The sequence below is a fragment of the Cibotium barometz genome, chromosome 20 (genome assembly GCF_041138505.1).
Source record: "Cibotium barometz isolate CiBa-2024 chromosome 20, ASM4113850v1, whole genome shotgun sequence".
In the NCBI taxonomy this organism is placed as follows: Eukaryota; Viridiplantae; Streptophyta; class Polypodiopsida; order Cyatheales; family Cibotiaceae; genus Cibotium; species Cibotium barometz.
Window position 1 is genome coordinate 10,563,971 of NC_141065.1, and position 23,052 is coordinate 10,587,022.

The 23,052-nt window shown below is 42.4% G+C and overlaps 1 protein-coding gene across 1 annotated transcript in view; it reads right to left on the bottom strand.

Annotated features, from left to right (window-relative positions):
- Positions 1 to 14,013, bottom strand: part of LOC147627544 (transcription termination factor) — a 72,601-nt gene extending 58,588 nt beyond the window's left edge. The window contains exon 1 of the mRNA XM_086815088.1: positions 13,775 to 14,013. Coding sequence (XP_086671214.1) covers positions 13,775 to 13,888 — 114 coding nt within the window. The 5' untranslated portion in view covers positions 13,889 to 14,013. The remainder of the gene's footprint in view (positions 1 to 13,774) is intronic.
- Between the last annotated feature and the right edge of the window lie 9,039 nt (positions 14,014 to 23,052).

The following is a 23,052-nucleotide window of genomic DNA, read 5'->3' on the forward strand; positions in this document are numbered from 1 at the left end:
CTTGGCTTTCCATACCTCTTTGAACCTCAGCATGAGGAATGCTGTTGAACCCCTCAAGTATCAGGAACTTGTTGCTCTCTTACTACAAGAGGAGCAAATGAGGAAGAATATGAATATGAACACAAATGCTGAACAAGCATTTACTACAGGTCAAAAGGGGAAAGGAAAAACTCAGCCAAAGAGTGCAAATCAAAATTCAGGTGATGGTGGTTCTTCACAGGATACCAAGAAAGGTGATGGACAGCCCAAGAAGAAAGGCAAATGTCATTACTGTAAGAAGCCAGGTCACTACATCACGGAATGTAGGAAGAGGATTGCCAAAGAGAAGGCAAAGGAAGCTGGGATGTCAGTTAATGATACTTCTAAAGCTCCTCCAGAGACTGCTTCTTTTGTTGAGGACAGGGATTACTGTTTTTATACATGCAGCTACGATGCCTCTTGGTCTTCACAGGCACTCAGTTTGACAGAGCATGCATGTACTTGGTATTTTGATAGTGGTGCCTCAAAGCATATCACATCTCGCAGGGATTTGTTTAGTCATGTTGGCCCTGCCCCTGTTGGCAAAACTGTTCAGTGTGCCAACAATGCTTCATATCCAGTTCGTGGCATTGGGGAGATTCAGCTCACAGCCATTGATGGCTCCATTCTCCGCCTTACAGATGCCTTATATGTACCAGGGATAAAGAAGAATTTGTTGTCCATTTCTTCTTTAGCACATTGTGGAATGCAGGTCCACTTTGATGATGATAAATGCATGGTCAGAGACAAAGCTAATGCCTTGACCTTGATGCTTTCTGGTACATTATGTCATGGACTTTATCAGTTGGATGCATTTCAGCCAGTGGATCAGTCTGCTTATCATGCATCCACTCTTACTCCAGCTATGGTTGATGCGGAGTTATGGCATGCTCGCATGGGGCATGTAAATTTTGGTAGTCTTATGCTTATGCAGCGACATAATATGTTTACAGATCTACCTCTCATGGAGAAGCCTCCAGATCACATTTGTGAAGGATGTATTTTGGGAAAAATGCACAGGTTTTCCTTCCCACGTGATCAGGCTCTAAGAGCAACTGCAAAGTTGCAACTTATACACAGTGATCTTTGTGGTCCCATGCAGACGAAGTCATTAGGTGGTTGCTTTTATTTTGCAACATTTATTGATGACTTCTCTCGTATATGCTGGGTCTATCCTTTGACACAGAAATCACAGGTATATGATGCATTTTTGGCCTTTGTAGCACTTGCTGAGACAGAGTCAGGATGCAAGGTGAAGACTCTCCGTTCTGACCGAGGGGGGGAATATATGTCACATGTGCTGAATTCCTTTCTTGGGAGTAGAGGTATAAAACATCAGTATACTACTCCTTACACTCCACAGCAGAATGGGGTTACAGAAAGGAAAAATCGGTCACTCATGGAGATGGCCAGATGTATGCTAAAGGCAAAAAGACTACCACATATCTTTTGGGTGGAAGCAGCAATGTGTGCTTGTCATATTTTGAATCGATGTCCCACAAAGGCATTGGTTTCTATTACTCCTTTTGAGGCTTGGCATGGCCGCAAGCCTTCTGTATCGCATTTTCGTATCTTTGGGTGTCTTGCATATGCACACATACCCAAAGAGTTGAGGAGGAAGCTTGATGATAAAGCCACAAAATGCATTTTTGTTGGGTATAGCCGTGAGAGCAAGGGCTACAGGTTATATGACCCACTATCCAGGAAGATATTCATCAGTCGGGATGTGATTTTTGATGAAAAATCAGAAATATCCATGGCTGGTTATGAGGCAAATCAGGCTGAAAATGATGTGTTTGAAGGTCTACTACCCATGGAGTTTCATTCCACAGTTGGTGATCCAACTCATGAGAGTACTGGACAGCCAGCAAATGATGTAGGTGGTGCAGAAATTCAGCAGCCAAATGAGCCAGAAGCTGAACCAAATATGGGACAGCAGGCACCACAGGTCAGACATATACCTAGATGGTATTTGAGGACATTACAGGACAGCCATTTAGAGGGTCCTCTTGCTGGTCGTACTCGTAGGGATACAAGGACCAATGAGCATGCACACATCATGGATTTGAATCTGGTTATGGCAGCCAGTTTACAGGATGATGATGAGCCTGATTCATTTGTGGATGCACGAGATAATGTGCATTGGAACAAAGCCATGCAGGATGAGATTGATTCTATTAAAAAGAATCAAACATGGGATTTGGTTGATCTGCCCAAAGGCAAGAAAGCCATTGGTACTAAATGGGTCTATAAGTTGAAAAGACATGCAGATGGATCCATTGACAAGTACAAAGCCCGTCTAGTTGCAAAGGGCTATGCACAGAAGAAGGGCATTGATTATGAGGAGACATTTGCTCCTACATCCCGTATGTCGACACTTAGGTGTGTCATTGCATTGGCTGCACATCGTGGTTGGGTTGTTCACCAGTTGGACATAAAGACTGCATTCCTACATGGGGACCTCGAGGAGGAAGTTTATGTATTTCAGCCCATGGGATTTGCAGAACATGGTCATGAGGGAAAAGTTTGCAGGCTGAAAAAGGCCTTGTATGGTTTGAAACAAGCTCCACGAGCTTGGTACGCAAAAATAGATGCTTTTCTACTCACTCAAGGATTTGTGAACAGTCCATCAGAGGCCACTCTGTATGTAAAGAAAGAAGACACAGATCTGCTGGTCATCAGTCTTTATGTGGATGATCTCTTGCTCATGGGATCAAATGATGACAAAATTGCAGCTTTTAAGGAGATACTGCAACAGACATTTGACATGTCTGACTTGGGCCTTGTACATTACTATTTGGGCATACAGTTTGTGCAGGATAACAGAGGCATTGGGTTGTTGCAATCACGTTATGTTGCTAAACTTCTGGAGAAGTTTAAATTTCAGGATTGCAAGCCTATTAGTACTCCTATGGAGCCTGGGATGAAACTGTCACTACAAGATGACAGTGTTTCCTTTGATGCCACTACATATGCTCAGGCTGTTGGGTGCCTCATTTACTTGTGTAATACAAGGCCAGATATTCAGTATGCAGTCTCTCAGTTGAGCAGATTCATGCACAGCCCACGGTTGTCACATTGGCAAGCTGTGAAGCGTGTATTCCGTTATTTGCAGGGTACCTTGTCTCTTGGGTTGCTTTATCCTGAGGGGGGTGACATGCAGTTACACGCTTACAGTGATTCAGATTGGGCTGGTGACTTTGATACCAGACATTCCACTAGTGGAAATTGTTTCTTCCTTGGCGCTTCATGCATTTCTTGGCTAAGCAAGAAACAGACCACAGTGGCCACTTCGTCTTGTGAGGCAGAGTACAGAGCAGCCTACACTACTACTGTTGAGTGTGTTTGGCTGCGTCGTCTCATGACTGATATGGATATTTCAGTGGAGGAGCCTACACCTATCTATACTGATAGTCAGAGTGCCATTGCTGTGGCCAGGAATCCTGTGTTTCATGCTCGCACGAAACACATTGAGATTCACTATCATTTTGTTCGGGAGAGACTCCAGGCAGGAGATATCAGTCTGATCTACTGTCCTACAGATCAGAATGTGGCAGACATCTTCACCAAGGCATTACCACGTCCAAAATTTGAAGCATTCCGCAATGCTTTGAATTTGTTTCCTTTTGGTGGATGATGTACAGTGATCACATATCACTCCAGGGGGGTTTGTTGGGTTTTATGCTGTGTATGCACCCAGAGGAGTGCTAGTGATCATCAGTAGGTTACTGGGGCACTTTTTACTTCAGTTAGTGGAGGTTTTTTCCCCCAGTTTAGTTCAGTTTCACTTATATGCAGTTTATAAGTGTTTTGGTCCACCCGGCACATTTATGGCCGGACATGCGAACACTTATCTTTTAGGGTCACTATCATGTGGCTATTGTACTTGATTTTTCTATCATTGAAGCATATTGGAAGTCGTGTTCTCTCATCTGGGTTTCCACGCTTGCTTGCTTGAACCTGTGTAAACCCTAACCCTAACCCTTGAGTGCCTTCACAAGCATTTTCAGTCAAGAAGATAGGAAGGATGTTGTTCCGGGTGAGCCTAGTGAACTCATGTATGATCTGGTGGAACCTTTAGGTGGCCAAAAGCTTGAAACATAGCTGGTTGTGCAAACAGCTGTGTGGACAGCTCTAAGCTAGAGGGTGTGATCACGTACTAGCACTCAGGTGGGCCTGAGAGGTGCCCCAAGGTAATCAAGACAGCACTTGGTGACTGCTTTGCCATGGGTTGGTGACCGAGGGCCTATTTTCTTTGCTGTATTTCACTTATTTGGATAAATATGGTGCTCGCAAAGGAGTGGATCTCCCGGACACCCGCATCTTGTACAAGTGAATACTCTGTTGGATACCTCGGGGGGGGGGGGGGGGGGGGGGGGGGGGGAGGGGGGCAGCTTCAGCCCCTAGTGCTGTGTCCTATGCAAGGCTATCTTTTGGTGTTTTCAGGATGTATATGTTTATGATGTTTGTGACAGATGTATTGGAATATGCTCATGATGTGATGGATGCTGAATTTATGCTGTGTTTTGGCAACTAGTTTCTATATTCATGCGCTCGCTTGTGACATTGGTATCAGAGCATCAATTTCTTTCTCTGCTTGAGAAAGGACGATTTTTGGGCATACAAATTTGGCTATAAATTGTGGTAGAAGTAGGTGTGGCACTGGCAAGCAGCAAAAGAAAACGTACACACACAAATTTAGAGAAGGATCTGTTGGAGCTGCTCGAACTCCTTTGGAGCAGGAGAGAGCATATGCAGAAGGGATTGTTGGTACTGTACATACAGATCCTATTGATGTAAGGTCTGAGTTGGAGGCCCTTAGGCGTCAAGTTAGACGCTATCGTGATGAGACAACAGAATGGCGGTCTTTGAGAAAAGATCCTAATGTGCAAAAAGTTTTGAGTAGAAAGAGGAAAATTTCACCAGATGATGCAGCCTTTGAGGCTATGGTAGCAGAGATGGGATACAAAGATCCTCGTGAATTGGCCATGTCCTATTGAGAGGACAAAAGGATGTATCTGAGGACTATAGTGGAAGAAGGGCTTCTCGCCTGGAAGCACATGCAAATTCTAGTGATTCAAAAGAGGCTATATCTCGTTCTCATCATACTGTTCCACGCCGAGAGCGTTCCCCTCATGCTGATTTTACTTGATTTACAAGTACCACTCGGGATAGTGGAAAGAGGACTCCAGATGAATCCCCTAACTCTAAAACTAATGTGCGTGGTAGATCTCATTCAAAGAAGAAAGCTAAAGAGTTCAAGTCAGGGGATAAGGACATCAAATTTGAAATGTGGAAATTACCAAAGCTCTTGCTTTTATTTGGCAATTTGAAATTGCTTTTTGCAACGTAGACCTCTCGGAGAAGTCTAAACTGAGGCATGTGGGTATGCATCTAAACGACGTAGCTCGTGATTGGTGGATGGCCAAACTTTTGGATCATATCGCTGCTCGCACATGGGCTGAATTTAAAATTCAGTTTTATGCTCAATTCCTACCGCCAAACTTTGCGAAAAATGTGCATAAAGAATGGGATTGGTTAAAGCAGGAAGATGGGGAGTCAGTGCAAACTTACATTGCCAAATATCGGAAGGTATTGCTGAAAGTTACTCCTTTCATGACACACTCTGATAACATATGAGATGGAAAAATTTCCTCTCTATGTTTCATTTCCAGATTTTACATACTCTCGGAAAGAAGAATGTAGTGGCTAATGCACTTTCCCGAAGGCCTTAAATTCATGCCATTACCATGGCCTATCGTCAAGATCTCTCAGATATGCGTGATGCCTATCACACAGATGATGATTTTCAACATATATGGGCTGATTTACAACAGAGTAAACCAACCCAAACTTGATGGATATTTAATGCTGCAGAATCGCCTTTGTGTGCATAAAAATTTAAGGCAAAAGGTGTTGGAGGAATGCCATACACCACCTTATGCACGACATAGAGAAATTCTTGCCACTATGCAAGCTTTGGAGAAGTATTTCTTTTGGCCGCAGATGCGTAGAGACATTGATGATTATGTACGCCAACGTTTGGTTTGCCAGAAGGTCAAATTTGGCATGCATAAGACTCCACGATTGCTTCAACCGTTGTCAATTCCGAATCAGCCTTGGGAGAGTATTGCCATGGATTTTATCATGGATCTTCCAAAAACGCAGCAAGGAAATGATGCTATTTGGACTATTGTGGATAGGTTTAGTAAACAGGCACATTTCATTCCAGTATGGAAGACCATAAAACCAGAGCATATGGCAAAGATATTTTAGGCCCAAATCTTCAAGCATCGTGGCATGCCAAAGACAATTGTGGGGGATCATGATCCTCGCACCACTAGTCTCTTTTGGCACGCTCTATTTGATAATATGGGAACCAAACTGAATTTCTCTTCTGCGTATCATCCACAAATGGATGGGCAGAGTGAAATCGCAGAGTTCGTCTACAACAATACAGTGCATACTACTGTGGGTAAGACATCCTTTGAAATTGTTTATGGAAAAGTTGTTTTGCCTCCATCCTACGCACCAAGGATGAAATATTTCCAGCAGATGAGTATGTCAAGGATTTGGATCCTGCCTTTTCACAGGTCAGGACAGCCATACACAGATCCCAAGATAAGCATAAGAAAGCTGCAGATAAGCATTGGAAACAGTTGCAATTCAGGGAGGCTGATTGGGTTTTATTGAAATTCCAAAAAGCTCTCCTCCGTAAGGAGACAGACCCAGCTCTCCGAAATAGAGTAATCTAACCTCTATGTCAAACTTCTGATTATGGACAAGTGCTAAAGCTTAAAGAGGATGGTCATGGATGGCTCTCTAAGGGATGTGGCCTGAAGGAAGATCTACTTGAAGCCAAACACTTAGAATAATATGGACAGTAGGTTGAAACCATATTTAACCTACAAACTAGTTAACATACCCCCCTTCCTAATGGTGATTGCGTCCTCGTGTCACCAAGCTCGGATAGTGAAGATGTTGCCGGTTCCAAAGAGGTATAGATGGTCAAAGACGTAGTCGGTGACGAGACCAATCCACGTGCTTTGGGGCCTGTTGGAGCTAGAGTTTGGTTGGCCCTTGAGTTAGGAAGCATGTAGAGGCTGCATGTGGTGTAATGTGGGCAAAAAATGCTTATTGCAAGGCCTCATCTCCGGGCTTGTGAGTTGGTTGGGCTGGTACAAAAAACGAGGACCCGTGGCTTTGCTTTATGGATTCTTGCACCAAAGCCACTTTCATCTGATTGACTATTGGTAATGGTGATCAAATAGATTGTCGATGCAAATTCTTAAGCCAAGCAATCACCAAATAAAACCACTAGTCGTGATTCTTGAACAAGAGAATTTTCCCATGCCCTTTAAGCACTAGAGGCCATGTGCAGAGCTGCCACACATGCACACACGAGCCCATAAGGGTCTTTAGAAACCCAACCCTAAGTTCACACTGAGCAAGCACGACTGGTAATATTTGTATCAACCTAAAACCAGACATTTTGAAGAGCCTAATCAAGACCACGTCAACACTCTACGATTTTGGCACAACAATGAACAAACCGTGAGCACATAGCTATTGCCTATCTCGCCTCTCCTTGTAACCACACTATCCCTCCAATGGAAGTGCTTAAAACCACCCAGCCCCCCTTTCCCCCTAAAATAAATAACTCACATGAAACTAGCACTGTGGTACAATCCAAGCATGTTTTCTTTTTTGTTTTTTTAAATCCGTATAGAGGACGGAAACAAAAGTGGTCTCCATCAACACTAAGGTCATAAAGTCCCTATCTCCAATATTCCCCTTTCCCCCCAAAACAAATAACTACATGAAACTAACACTGTGATATGAAACTAGCCACAATACATGCATGTTTTTTATTTTTTAATCCATATAGAGGACGGAAACAAAAGTAGTCTCCATCAACACGATCGTCACAAAGTCCCTATCTCCGATATTCCCCTTTTATTCCTAGCTTAAAGTGCATAGCCTATATCTAATTTTGTAATGAGAACTCCACTACCATGCTAGTTCAAATTTGTGAAAATTAAAGCCCTTTGTTTCCCAATTTTTAGTCTACAACATCACTGATTTAGCCTTGCATGCAATCTCAGCCTGCATTTTCTGTCCAATCACAATTAAGGATGTTACTTTCAACCTGAGAATAATAAAAAATGGAGCTCTGATGTCAGCAGTCTTCCTACTGAAAAAGGAGGCTTTTTGGTTGCCTTTCGTCAAGGAGAAGGCACGTCAAAATACGCAGCGGAGATGATGACCACATCCGGGAACACGAGAGCAAACGCAATGCAGAAAAACAACACAAGAGAGAGAGAGAGATAGAGGCGTGTAACTCTGCTCTATATACACAAAGAAGATCCCGAATACAAGACAAGAATGGCAAGGGGCTGTAGGGCCATTTTATATGGCCCCCAAGTGGCAGTCGGCCAGCTCCAAAGGCAGCCGACTGGACCATATATCCCACGACCAGTAGAAATCACCAGTTGGCCAGATATCCCAAGTCAGCCAGCATCTGAAAAAGGTCCACGACCTGTTCAAGACAGTCGGCCACCTCTAGCATAAACAGATGTAGTCGGCCAACATCAGAGGTCCACCTACCACACAGGACTGCCCCCCCAAGCCACAGAAAAAATGGAAAAAATATGGGGAAAAATACGGGGAGTGAGGAAAAATGAGAACAATACCTACAAGGGTGGGCACACCCACAACAGAGGCCCTGGTGTCTCAGTAAAGATAGGAGATGACTTCTAATACCCCCTCTCAACTCCTGGCTGTGAAACCAACCACAGGGAGCCTGAGCAAATCTTGAGATAGCGACTTCGTGGAGAGGTCCACCGTACTGTTCTCCATCGAACAGAACTCTAGCAAGATGTCATCAGCAATGAACTATTCACAAACAAAGTGCCTCTGGATAACCGTGGGTTCCTCCAGTGGAAGCCCAATCCTACCATGCAACCTCCACAATCTTACCACCTCACAAGCAGCCCGGTACTCTGCCTCTGTCAACAAGGCAAAAGATGACTGCCTCTTATTGCTCCATAAAATTGCTCCTGGGCCTGAAGTAGATCTCCTCGTGTCTGGATCTCCTCCCCGATCTGAGTCACTCCAACCGTGGAGTCGGACTCCATCCATCAATCCCCCTCCTATGTAAAAGAGTCCATGATCCTTCGCATGCCGCAGAAACCACAAGATACGCAATCCTGCCTCCCAAAGAGTCATCTGCAACCATGAGCTCAACTGCCTCATCAGGAAGCTCCCGTCCAATCTGGTATCCATCAACCAAATCAATGGACCATTCTACTTCCGAGTCAAAAAGGCATCACACTGCTGTAATATGCGGAAGCTTCGGAGAAGGATCGGTACTTCAAAACTCAGAAATCAGCACTCTTTTCGCGACGGAATTAACGCACAAACTGAAAGACGATGTGCAGAAAATAGAGAGAGAAGGGGGAAATGGAGAGGACACAGTATTGGGTCCCAATTACCCTCTGTAGGGCCCCCACCACGGATGGTGTATTTGCTTTATTAGAATGATGTAAATCTGAAAACAAATACAGAAACTTGACCTTTTCTTGGCTGGAAAACCTGCCCTTGACCTTCAGTCCTTCACCCCTTTGCGTTAGCAACCTCTTGGCTGTCCTGGCCCTTGTTTGCTTGATGCACTTGGTGAATTATGAGATGCCCTCATTGATTTCTTGGCTGGGCTTTTATACCCCCTTTTGCATCCAGTCGGCCAGCTTCATGAAAGCCTCACGACTAGGTTCCTTTTTAATAAAGTGCTTTCACACTATGCCAAATGTTGGCCATTCTGCGCAGCCTTCTGGGACAGCATCCTGGTTGCTGGGCAATCAGCGCATGGGTGTGGGACTGCTCCCTACACCTGGCCGACCTGCGGGGTAGGGTATTAGCCCTGTCGGCTGCCTGTCCAGCAGCTTGAAAGCTGGCCAACAGCCCCTTCCAGCCCATGCCATGGCTGGTGGGCACAGCCTGGGCCCTCCTGGCCCCTTGGGGGTGGTTCTACACCTCCCCCATGCCCACACTAAGAGTGCAAGTGCAAATCTTCGCACTGGGGTAGCCCTATGGGCTGGCCCCATCTCTACATGCAAACCTACATGCCTACAGAGGCCTGGCATCCAGTTGCAAACCAGATACACAGAACATCTGACATCATTCCAGAGGGAGACTCACAGCACGGACTGGCACAGCTTCATGTGCAGGACAGTGCACACCTGACCTTGGACTCATGTGCAGGACAATGCACACCTGACCTCGGACGACTGAGATGGATCCCTGGCTGACTCGTCCCGGACTGGGCTCACATGGGACCAGTTCACCATCCCAGGTCCTGCACCTTCTGTTCAGAAATGTCTACGTGGCATCCAAGTGCGGGATGCACGTGACAACTGCTCACAAGGATCAACACCTTTACGGTAGAAAGCCAAGTCCTGGAAACCTGCTGAAGACCACGCAAGGCCTTCTGAAACATGTCAAACACCCCCTCTGAATCCGGAACCACAAAGCCTGGAGAATATGCAACAACCACTTCCTTCTACAAGTAATCAATTGCCACCTGCCTGGCTTTCCAAGAGGTCCCCGTGGAAAGAACATCCTCATCTACATGAGTTTCTTTGTCCCGAATACTACGAGACATCAGAGCATAAGTTACCTGTTCAGTTTTCTCTGACTAACGAACACAAGAACCACCAACATCAGTACTAGAAACTTAGAAAGTTCCTGCCAACTGCTGCCATCAACTGGCAAGCTATTCTCCATCTGGTCCCGGAGAGCCTGTACGTGCAGCGTATCCACATTTAAGTGGCCATTACCAAACTGCCACTCATCACAAACCTGAGGACCTAAGAGAGAGAGTGCTGAAAGCTTGTAAACTCCATTCTCCACTCCGCCTTCCTAAACTACATAACCTGTTGCCTTGTCCCGAAGAGCAACAAAATGCTTATCAAACTCCACCCGTACACCAATCTTGCAAACCCGATGCACTAACACCAGATGAAAACCAAGTGTGAGAACATTTCCAGTAAGAATGTGACCAGAATACTTGCAGAGATCCTGTAAATCTGAACGGGAAGGAGTCATGTGCCTGGAAGCACCACTGTCTAGAATCCACTCCCGAGTATCCACTGTTGCGGAGAGTCCTCCAACCTCCTCCCTGCCTGAAGAAAATGAAACATTGGTGTCCATCAAGTCTTCATGATTGCTGCTGAGGAATCTTCACCCTTCTCGGTCTTTTGCTTGGGACACTGCCTCCAATAGTGGCCTTTCTCACCACAATCATTACAGGTCCTCTTTGTCTTTAGTTTATCGCGGTCAGCGTCGGACTTCTTCTCAGAAGACTTCTCCGATGAAGCCTTCCCTTTGTCCGTGTTACGGCCTTTCGATCGTTGGCCAGTTAAGGCCTCCGAACCTCCACCCTAAGGAGGGTTCGAGAATCTTTCCTCCTAGTCCAAGACCATGGGCACAAGCTCCTCCCAAGTAATGGTGCTGAGCTTGCCACTGGTAATCAAAGACGAGTAGAATGCTGAGTACTAAGAGGGCAAATGTGACAGCAACGTTATGGCCATGTCCTCCGATGATCTCTCCTTCCCAGCCTGGAGAACTTCCTGCTGAAGAGCCTGCAGCTTGTTAATATGCTCCCGCATCGTCAACGACTTTGTAGGGCTCGTAATCCACATCTGTACTTCCAAGGAAATCCTCTTCATGGGTGATACCCTGTTGTAAAGAGAAGCCAAATGCTGCCATATACCTCTCGCCAGCGTCATATGCTTGATATGATTGATTACCTGCGGTGTGCAGTTGAGGAAGATAAATGAACGGACCCTGGCATTGACACGATCCCACAACTGTGCCTGTGCCTCCCGATCCTTTCGGGTTGACGGTAACTCCCCTTCCTCTACTTCAGGCTATGGAACCCCAACAACGATGAAATCCGCAAGGTCGTAAGACTCCAGAACAAATTCCATCATAACCTTCCATATGCCGTGGTTGTTCCCGTCTAACTGACGATCCACCGAGAACGTGGGGAGTGTACGGATCTTCACATGCCTCTCGACCATCTCTAACAAATCTGCCATTGCAGGGATGTACTCTAAAGAAAGGGTGGGTGGGTGGGAACAAAGAAGAACTTACATCTGCAAGTGGCTGTCCAGCAGATCAACCCGCCGTCCTCTTTCTTCTCCTCTTCCTGAATAGTCCACCAATCAGCAACACAACAGTCCCCTTCTTGCTCACACAAATCCCAAGAACTATCATGGGCCTAGAGCACTGATACCATGTCTGAATACGCAACGGAGATGATGACCAAATCTGGGAACACAAGAGCAAACGCAATGCAAAAAAACAACACGAGAGAGAGAGAGAGAGAGAGAGAGAGAGAGAGAGGCGTATAACTCTGCTCTATATACACAAAGAAGATCCCGAATACAAGATAAGAATGGCAAGGAGCTGTGGAGCCATTTTATATGGCCCCCAAGTGGCAGTCGGCCAGCTCCAAAGACAGTTGACTAGACCATATATCCCACGACCAGCAGAAATCACCAGTCGGCCAGCATCTGAAAAAGATCCATGACCTGTCCAAGACAGTTGGCCACCTCCAACATAAACAGATGTAGTTGGCCAGCATCAGAGGTCCACCTGCCACCACAGGACTGCCTCCCAAGCCACAAAAAAATATGGGAAAAAATACGGGGAGTGAGAAAAAATGAGAACAACACCTACAAGGGCGAGCACACCCACAACAGAGGCCCTAGTGTCTCAGTAAAGACAGGAGATGACTTCTAACACTTTCCCCTATCCATTCCAAATTACAATAGGGATCAAGAAAGCATGAAGCAAATCCTCTAGCATAGCAAATCTATCGAATTGCCTAAGGATTTTCACTCTATCTAAAAGCTAGGCAGTATACCCACGTTGCTCTTCCTTCCCCGGGGTCCACTCCCTCTTGGCGTTTGCAGAGAGAAAAATGGCTTGCTTTTCAGAGTAGTGAGGTAAAATTTGTTTGCCTTTTTGTTATTCTGTTTCAAAGGGCATGATGAATACATAGACTCCTTCGCTTCTACTTGGCATTCAACAAGTGCTTCCTGGTTCCTAAAAGGTAGGCAGGTAGTATGGGCCCTCTAACTTCTCTCCGGGGCTTTCCTCCCACCGAAAATCCTACGAGGATGGTTGGGACCATAATAAGATAAGAGTTGAAAGGTCCCACATTTTTGCCGAGATGTCGTTCAGTCTTCCATCCCCAATAGATAGGTAATCCGCTCTCTGTAAATGAAAGGAGAGAGAAGTGGCACTCGGGCCTGACCATGATGTGGCTATAGCACGCAGAGAGCATATCCGCATCTATCTGGCAGGGCATGGTCACCCGAAAAAGACTCCAATTTGCCAGCTTTCTGCCTCATCTCTTACCAAACTACTAGGCTTGAAGGATTCGTCCCTGAGACGCTTTGCCTTCAATCGTGCTTTTGCGACATGCTATGGTCTCTGCCTCCCTTCGCGGGTTTAGTGAGTCACATGCCTGTATGTCATTCCTGTCCTTTCGCCATCAAGGACGGGAGTCTTGAGAATGCAAAATGTGTATACCCTTACAATGATTTAAAACAAATGATATTTGTGCTTCCGAAAAGAAAAAAAAAACGCCTGCCGAGCTGTAGAGCACTTGTGGAATGAAACAGTTGCGGCAGCAGACGATGTGTGTGTGTGTGTGTGTGTGTGTGTGTGAGAGAGAGAGAGAGACTACCTTGTCTTCGAGCTCTGCCTCCTCTTGCGCTAGAAGAGCCTCCTCGCACTGCGGCAACGTCCATTGCGAATGATGCTCTAGTGTTGGTGGTTTGAGAATTGGAAAGCGCAACATCTTGGTAGCAGGAACAGCCCTTGAAAGAAACAAGGCAAACAGCTGGAAAATACGAACGAAAACTGTTAGATCTCCATAATTCAATGTTTCCAACAAAAGCAACGTTTGGATAATCTACATCTACATGGGCACCAAATCAATTAATTAGTGAGTTCGAATCGGGGGTTTTATGCCTTGTGTTTTTTTAATTAATTAATTAGTGAGTTCTAATCGGGGTTTTAGGCCTTAGGTTTTATTTTTTAAAAATCGAGACCTTGTAAAGTCCAGAATGTGATTTGACATGAGGTGGGAACCTTGGAGTGTGTTCTACAATTCTTTCCAAAATTCAAGCACCTCGTCGCTTATAAAATCCCAAGTCAACCTACGTTTATGACTCATGAGGCTTTCTGCCTCATCGAAAAGAGAGAGAGAGATGTGATCATCATGAGAGAGAGAGAGACATGATCATCGTGTGATGCAAGAGACATGTGACTTTTTTAATGTATGAATGAGATGCGCCGAGAGAGAGAAATATGAATAGACGATAAGAGATGACTTTTTTTTTACGTATGAATGAGTTGCACTAAGAGAGATGAGTGGATGATGGAGAGAGGTGTTGCTTGATCGAAATTATCAACCTTAGAACTCAGTTAATTAATTAGTACCGAATGGGCACTCAATTAATGAATATGTAAACTAAAATATCTATAACTATTTTACTCCTTGCCACATGTCCAAAAAGAATGCGATAGAGAGCTGAGAGACTACGTGCAACTTTTTTTTTACGACGGCTTCCTTGGGCCTACAACAGTTACACCCAGCCACCCGCCACCCTCTGCATGCATGCACTCCACAGTCCAAACATCCAAAATTGTAGAGCCACCCTCCCTCAGTTTGTAGATTTGCAGAGTGGTCATCCTTTAACGTGTAAAATTCAAAATCAAGCACTTCAAGTTCACGCCTCCTCCTCGCTTTTTTGTGTTCATTTCGATTAGTGTTTGTGTTACACTTGCTATCTATGGGTGAGCCTCTCTCTCTCTCTCTCTCTCTCTCTCTCTCTCTCTCTCTCTCTCTCTCTCTCTCTCTCTCTCTCATGTTCTTCTTATCTTATCGTTTGTGTTTCTGAAGGTTGTTTGAGAATTGTGCTAATTGCTTTTTTTTGTTTGTGCAAGTGATCCTAAGCTCATGCCTCCTCTACTTGATCAATATCCAAGTACTTCTCCAAGTATTGTCCTCTCTCTCTCTCTCTCTCTCTCTCTCTCTCTCTCTCTCTCTCTCTCTCTCTCTCTCTCTCTCTCTCTCTCTCTCTTGTTTTGATTTTTTTATTCTTTTGTTTGTGCAGGTCAACCCATCTTTGAGCCTCCAATCTCCAAGTGGCACCTCTTCTTCACTAAGACGTCCCATCTTCGAGAGCCAACATCTTTGTAGCGGACATCTTCAAGTAAGTGATGGTCTCTTTCCTTGATTACGCTATGTCGTCAGCTCTCTAAGCATCATAACACATGCTACAATCCTTTGCAATCCTCGCACAACCAAAGCACTAAGGCAACTGCACCAAGCACATGTCCAGTCGATTGATTTTCTATAAAAATCAGTGTCTTTCACTGTTTTGAGCTGAGATTTTTTTGGCTTGGGTCACTCTATCTCATTAAGGGCAACAACCTTATGTAAAAAGCCCCATTAAATTGTTCTCACACACATACTCAATTATATCCTCCAAATTTTGGCTATGCTAATCAATGTAATTAAGTCTTAATCAGCTAATAGAGGAACTTGATCACACATGAAATCCCTCAGCTTCCAAAACCAATCCCCCTTTGATTCCAACAGTTGATTTAGATAGTTGACTCTACAGGTCTAAAGCTGACGACGTGGCATCCGCGAACTGGAAATTGACGTAGCATTTGTATTTTGGGAGCTGACGTGGCATCCCCATTTCAAAAGTTGACATGTCATCTGCATTTCAAAAGCTGACATGGCATCTGCATTTCAGAAGTTGACATGGCATCCACACTTTGGACGCTTACGAAAGCTGGCCTAGCATCGCGAGATGAAAGTTAACATGGCATTTGCATTTCGAAAGTCGACATAGCATTCACATTTCAGAAGCTAATGTGGCATCAATAGGTCAAAAACTGATGTGGCGATAACATTTCAAAAACTGACATGGGTAGTGACAGCATTTCAGAAGCTAACGTGGCGTCAACGGGTTAAAATCTGACATGGCATTCAGCAGGTCAGAAGTTGACATGGCGTCAGCAAGTCGAAAGCTGATATGGCATCAGCATTTTGGATACTAACGTGGCATCAGCATTTCAGAAGCTTACGCAAGTCGGGTTTACTTTCTTGGCCAGACATACATATACATATACATATACGTATACGTATACATACATACATACATACATATATATATATATATATATATATATATATGTATGTATGTATGTATGTATGTATGTATGTATGTATGTATATATGTATGTGTGTGTGTGTATGTATGTATGTATGTATGTATATGTGTATGTATGTATGCATGCATGTGTGTGTATGTATGTATATGTATATGTATGTGTATATATATATATATATATATATATATATATATATATATATATATACATATATACATATAATGGAGTAGCAACTTTAATAGTTAGCTTAGGTTTATGGTCATAGGACCGAAGTATAAAAGGGGCTCATGGACCTGCATTTGTATCTTTTGATCATATGACTTTTGAACATATATTGGAGCCTTGAGCTACCATACATTGGCCTATGGAAGGTTATTTCTATCCTTTGGTGAAAGGCTAAATCACTTAGATATTATATGTGATTCTTGCTAATTGCATGCTAATCCACATGATGATTTGTCCCAAATCTTAGCTTATGGTTGCTTCATTTCAATTGGTATTAGAGAATTGAAATGAAGCAACCATAAGCTAAGATTTAGAACAAATCATCACATATTTAGGACAGATCATCATGTGATAATTTGTCCTAAATCTTAGCTTATGGTTGTTTCATTTTGATACCAATTGAAATGAAGCAACCATAAGCTAAGATTTGGGACAATCATCATGTGGATCAGCATGCAATTAGCAAGAATCACAAATAATGCCTAAGTGATTTAGCCGTTCACCAAAGGATGGAAATAACCTTCCATAGGCCAATGTATGGTAGCTCAAGGCTCCAATGTATGTTTAAAAGTCATATAATCAAAAGATACAAATGAGGTTCCATAAGCCCCTTTTATACTTCAATCCTATAACCATAAACCTAAGCTAACTATTAAAGTTTTTACTCCATTACAAACTGTCCCTTTCCCAAAGATTTTGTCCTCTAAATATATCATGTGTACAGTATCTCCCATAAACATTAATGAAAAGAGAAGGTTTCATCATATGTACAAGACAATGGTCTCCAAAAGTACCCTTGTTGAAGTAGTATGAACCCATGAATCCATAGCATGAGCAATGTAGAAATAGACCCTCCAATCATGAAAGAAGTGCTCTTGAAACATAGTGGATTGTTATGGCAGCCCATGTCGATGTCAAAACCACTTGCAAAACTCTCATCAAAACACTTCGAAATGAGTCCCAAATGACATGTGCATGATGCTAAAGTACCTATATGTCATAAACTACCATCATAGTAACCATTAGAGCTCATTGAGATCACTAAAAGACTCCCAAAAGTGCCTCTGCCAAATCTGTCTAGAAAATTCCAGAATGCACGTCTTCCATTTTAGGAATCATAAAAGCTCATATAATGTATATCAAATGGTCAAACCACATCCTCCCTTAATGGACCTTGTTGTTGCACATAAGAAAGTGGTTGCCATGTATCCTCATCCATAAGTAAGTCCACTAAAGTGTGAACATCTCTCCGATAGATGAATCCTGCCCCATCGGGGTCAAATGGAAATGTTTCCTTTTAAAATGCCATGTCATCCACAATATGTCCATTATTCCAACCACCGGGGTAAAATGGAAATGCATTACCCTCTTTTATTGAAGAGTGATCCTCATGTGACTTTTCAACATGTGTTCCTTCATAGCAGCCCTTAAACTCTTAACTTCATGAGACTCCTTAGCATCCTCTCCTCCATCCATGAGAATCATGGTTGCTACAACCTTCTTAGCTTTGTATACATGCTTGCACTTGAAGCATAAGCCTTTGCTTCTTAACTCATCAATATTTGGGTCATCCATCCTTTGAGTCTTGTTGAAGGTTTGAGGAAACTTCTTGGTGGAAGTATTCCCTTTCTTTGCATCAAAACAAGCTTCACTCTTGGGTTGTCCACCCCCATAAATGGTAGGAAATCTAGGAATGAAAAAGGGTGGTATAGGAAGAGAGTTAGAAGAAATAATGGGTGGCTTAGATGAGTCATTCAAGAGAGTTAGAAGAAATAATGGGTGGCTTAGATGAGTCATGCAAGAGTAAAGTAAGCTGTGATTTTTTGTATTTGGGCTCTGTTAATCCAATTCTAGGATTAACAAGAGCTACCGCCATTATCTTACATCAAGGAGTCACAGTAGATACACCAAAGGGTCATACCTTCAAGATATGAAGTAATAGTGTCCAAAGCTACAGCTTGGACAGGCGCCCGTAATGGTGTGACGGAATATTTATGGTGATTCCCGATTTAAGAGCATGTAGTAGCAAGCAAGGATGAAGCTTCATGGATATATTATGAGAGTAGTCATTGTAATTACGTTAGGCCTCTTATGAGCCTAAAGTGCACGGTCGGCTATAGTTTAAGAAGTGAGTGTGAACACTTATGGCCATATATATAAGTGAATATCTCTCATAATACAACATACTCTCCCATTGTGTAATTGAGTCTTGCTCTTGCTAATCTCTCTCCCTAATGCATGCTAGTGAGTGTGTGTGAGTGAAGTGAGGTGAGAGAAGGGACGAGTACCTGTAGTGCAACGCGGCGGTGTGATAATGCTCGCGGGAGGCATGGTAGAATTGCTTTTCTCAAGGAGTTGTAGAGCTTGGAGACCTCAAGGGTTATGAGCTCGGCCATTGGAAAGATCCTCATGACAGTTGCGGTTCACCAGGTAATCTCCTTTTGGATGTGTTTCAAGGAGGGTTAGGGTGAACTATAACATTTTTAGCACTGTTGCCGGGGAGCCATCCCTTGGCTTTTTCAATCATTTTGCCTCTAATCTATGCATAACCCATTGCCCATTATCTTGATTAATAGTTTTCCATGAAAAAGATGTGGATTTGATGGTGATTTGTGTGAGATTTGGTGTAGAATAGCTCTCTTTTTTGTTTTTGAAAAGAATGCTTTTTGCTTAATTTTTAGATTAATTTATTATTTTTGTGGTTTTTCATGTTTTTAGGGCTTGCACATAGTTTTATTAGGCTTAGTTTGTATCCATTGCATCAAACAATGCAATAGAATGCAATTTTTAGTGAATGTTAGCTCTCTTTAGAGTTAAACATAGAACTGAGATCATTAATTTTAGTTTGATTGTGTGTTTGTTGTTGAAATTATTTGGATTAGAGTGTTAACAAGCATTAGGAGTAGCTTAATCTTTCAAAAAAATTCTTAAAACCATCAAAAAATCCTTGAATTTGACTAATTTATCTTAATGGACTAGTTTTTATTATTGAGGGTGATTAATCTTACTCAAGAGGCAAAAAATTTAGAAAATGTGTTAATTGGGGTCTAAGTTGATCATATGAGTAGTCGAAATTGGTGTTTTTGAGCGTTTTAAGAGAGGAGACCATAATTAAGAGTCTAATTAATTCTCTATTTTAGATTAATTTACACAATTGTTGATGCCTAAAGATTAGCATTCCCTTGCTCTATCCAATGATACACTCAATTGTGTGAATTAATTAGAGATTAGTGGTTAATTAGAGTCCTTGATTAGTGTAAAAGAGGGAAATATTAATCCTTAATTACTTTTTTACATAACTCATTAAGGCTAATGAGTATTCAATGAGTAGATGCTCATCATGAGTTGTCAATTTGTTCATTTTGGGGATCATTTATGAACGGTGTAAGGGGTGTCATTAAAAGGTTGACTTTTTTGATTCCCACTTACCTTTTTGGAAGAATGCCCATATTCCTTTCGTTTTAAATTCAAAAAATATTCCCCCAAAAAAAGTAAAATTCGTATTTTCCACGAGTCAAAAAAAAATCGTGAAAACTTCATGGTTCACGGAACCTGAAAACTTCACGGTTCACGGAATGGAACCTTTAAAATATATATATATATATATATATATATATATATATATATATATATATAATAAAAATAAATAAAAAAATATCACGAAAACTTCACGGTTCATGGAACCTTTTTAAAAAAATCATAAAAACTTCACGGTTCACGGAACCTTAAAAAAAACAAATGAATTTAATAATACGTGAAGTTCGGTTCACAGCGTGAATCATTTTTTGCAATTTCACAAAACTAGAGTTCACGCAAAAAAAAACGAATTTAAAAATCCGTGAAGCGGACCCGGTTCACAGTGTGAACCATTTTTTTGCAATTTCACGAAATTAGAGTTTACGCCCAGAAATAAATAATTTTAATAATCCGTGAAGTCCCGGTTCACGGTGCGGTGTGAAGCATTTTCTACAATTTCACGGAACTAGAGTTCACGCCCAAAAAAAATATGAATTTAATAATCCGTGAAGTCCGGAGTTCACGGCGTGAACCATTTTCTGCAATTTCACGGAACTAGAGTTCACATCCAAAATAATAATAATTTTATAAAACTTGTGAAGTCTATCGACGTGAAAAGGGGTTCGTTGTGGCAAAAAAAGAAAAGACTCTGGAAAACACCCTTGTTTGGAGGCTAAATCGTATATCCGATGTTGAATTCATTCAAATGTTTGAACAGAGGTGTGAAGCCTTCGGAAATCCCAACTGTCCCACCAAGGTACATGCGTTGAACCTATGTTTAAAGGAAAAAGCTAGTCGATGGTTCATCACATTGATGCCTGCGCTAAAGACCAACTTCAAAACCTTGAAATCAATCTTTATACATTGCTTTTCCAGACAAGGTGATCGATGGAGTGCAGCAACAGAACTCTATTCAATTGAGCGTTAACCAAATGTATCCATTAGAGATTTTATCCTTAGGATAAAACTCTTGGACTCACGTTGTGAGTCATGGGAAAAATTAAATGATGTTCAATTGAAGAGATATTTCATGATGGGCTTGAAGAATAACAACTTACACAACTTGATCATTGTATCCAATCTGGAAACATTCGATCAATGTTGTAAAGAAGCAATACGTTTAGATGAAAACATGCTTGAAGATGATCATGCTACGAGGTGTTCCTCATCTAAACCAAGTGAAGTAATGGCAAAAGAAAGATCGATCTCGAAATTGACATTTCCAGAATTTTATACAGCCTTGCTTAAAACCTTAGAGCCAACATCTTTAAGAGAAGATGAAAACCTTCAAAACCAGGCATCCTTAGTGCCTCTAAAAAGTGAGGAACAAAATGCCTTATGTTAAGTGCAATCACTACGACCATCCCAATCCTCATTGTACATACAAGACACATGTTCTTCTATACTGCATATATTGTAAAACCTTTGACCATGATACTAAAAAGTGTCCCGCTTCATCCACAATGGACTCAAAACCTCCATCTCCCGTGCAACAAAAAGAAACAGTCCAAAGGGTAGAAACTGCTAAGGAAGTAGTTAATCAAACACTTCAGTGTTTATATTGTTGTGGACCTCACTAGGTGGCAGACTACACAGTTTGGAATACTTCCATGCCCATAGTCACTGACACCTTGTGACCAATGTGTAAACAATGTGGCATTGAACACATGTTCCAAGATTGCCCAAGACGAGTTGTGTCAATGCAATTTATCTCACAAAATATAACTCTTAACATCTTAAGTGTACAAAATGGGCAATTGTCTACGGTGCCCTTGAATGTGCTTACACGCTTACAAGCCAAGGCACCGAGAAATAGTAAAAAAGAATGTAAAAGACAACACCTCAACATGGGTAGAAGAACATGCTTTAAAACATAACCCAAAAGAGAAAACAAAACCTTCTAAACCCAAGAAAGACAAGGGACAATAAACTATCGAAACCAAGGTCAAATTAAAAGTCAGGAAAAAGGAGCCTATAGAGGACATAAACCCAACAGGGGACATCAACATAAAAGATCCAAAAGCTATATATAATGCGGACACATCCACCTTAAAGACCACCACACAAACCTCAACACCCATATGTGTGACATAGGATACAAAAACCCAAAAGAAAATTCGATCTCGCGTTGCATGGGTAAACATAATGAAAAACTGATAAACCAAAGAAAGTCAGAGAATGAAACAAATTCTAGTACATCACTAAGTGAAAATGAAACAAGTTCTTACTCTTCACTCAATGCACCACATAGACCAATCAAGAAACTAGAACCCACCCAACCACCCCAAATGGATAATAATGATCACATGACATATGTGGAACACAAAAAGCAAGCTCAAGAGAGCACGCTTAGCTTGGTTGAATGTCTTACAGGGTCACCGGTTGTGATTGAAGCTCATAATGCCAATCCTAAAACAGCAACCAAAATATAAAGCCTAGAGGAGTATCGCTTCCCCTTTCAAGAAGAGGAAGATATACTCTCTACAAAAGAGTCATTTGGAACAGATTGTACGAACTATATGCTTGAGAAAGCACGTAAGGAATTCGATAATTCCCTTACAAGATTAAAACAATCTCTCAAAATCTCATTCGGAGGTATGTGGAACGCAAAAAGCAAGCTCAAGAGAGCATGCTTAGCTTGGTTGAATGTCTTACAGGGTCACCGGTTGTGATTGAAGCTCATAATGCCAATCCTAAAACAGCAACCAAAATATAAAGCCTAGAGGAGTATCGCTTCCCCTTTCAAGAAGAGGAAGATATACTCTCTACAAAAGAGTCATTTGGAACAGATTGTACGAACTATATGCTTGAGAAAGCACGTAAGGAATTCGATAATTCCCTTACAAGATTAAAACAATCTCTCAAAATCTCATTCGGAGGAATGCTCTTCTCTCATGAATAAAGCCAGCATCACATCAGCACTTGCACCTTTAAGGGCTCAACCTGAGTTATACTACACAAGACTTGAACATGCCATGTTTAGGGTACTTTGAACATACAATGTATATTGAAACTAACCCCCTCACTTTG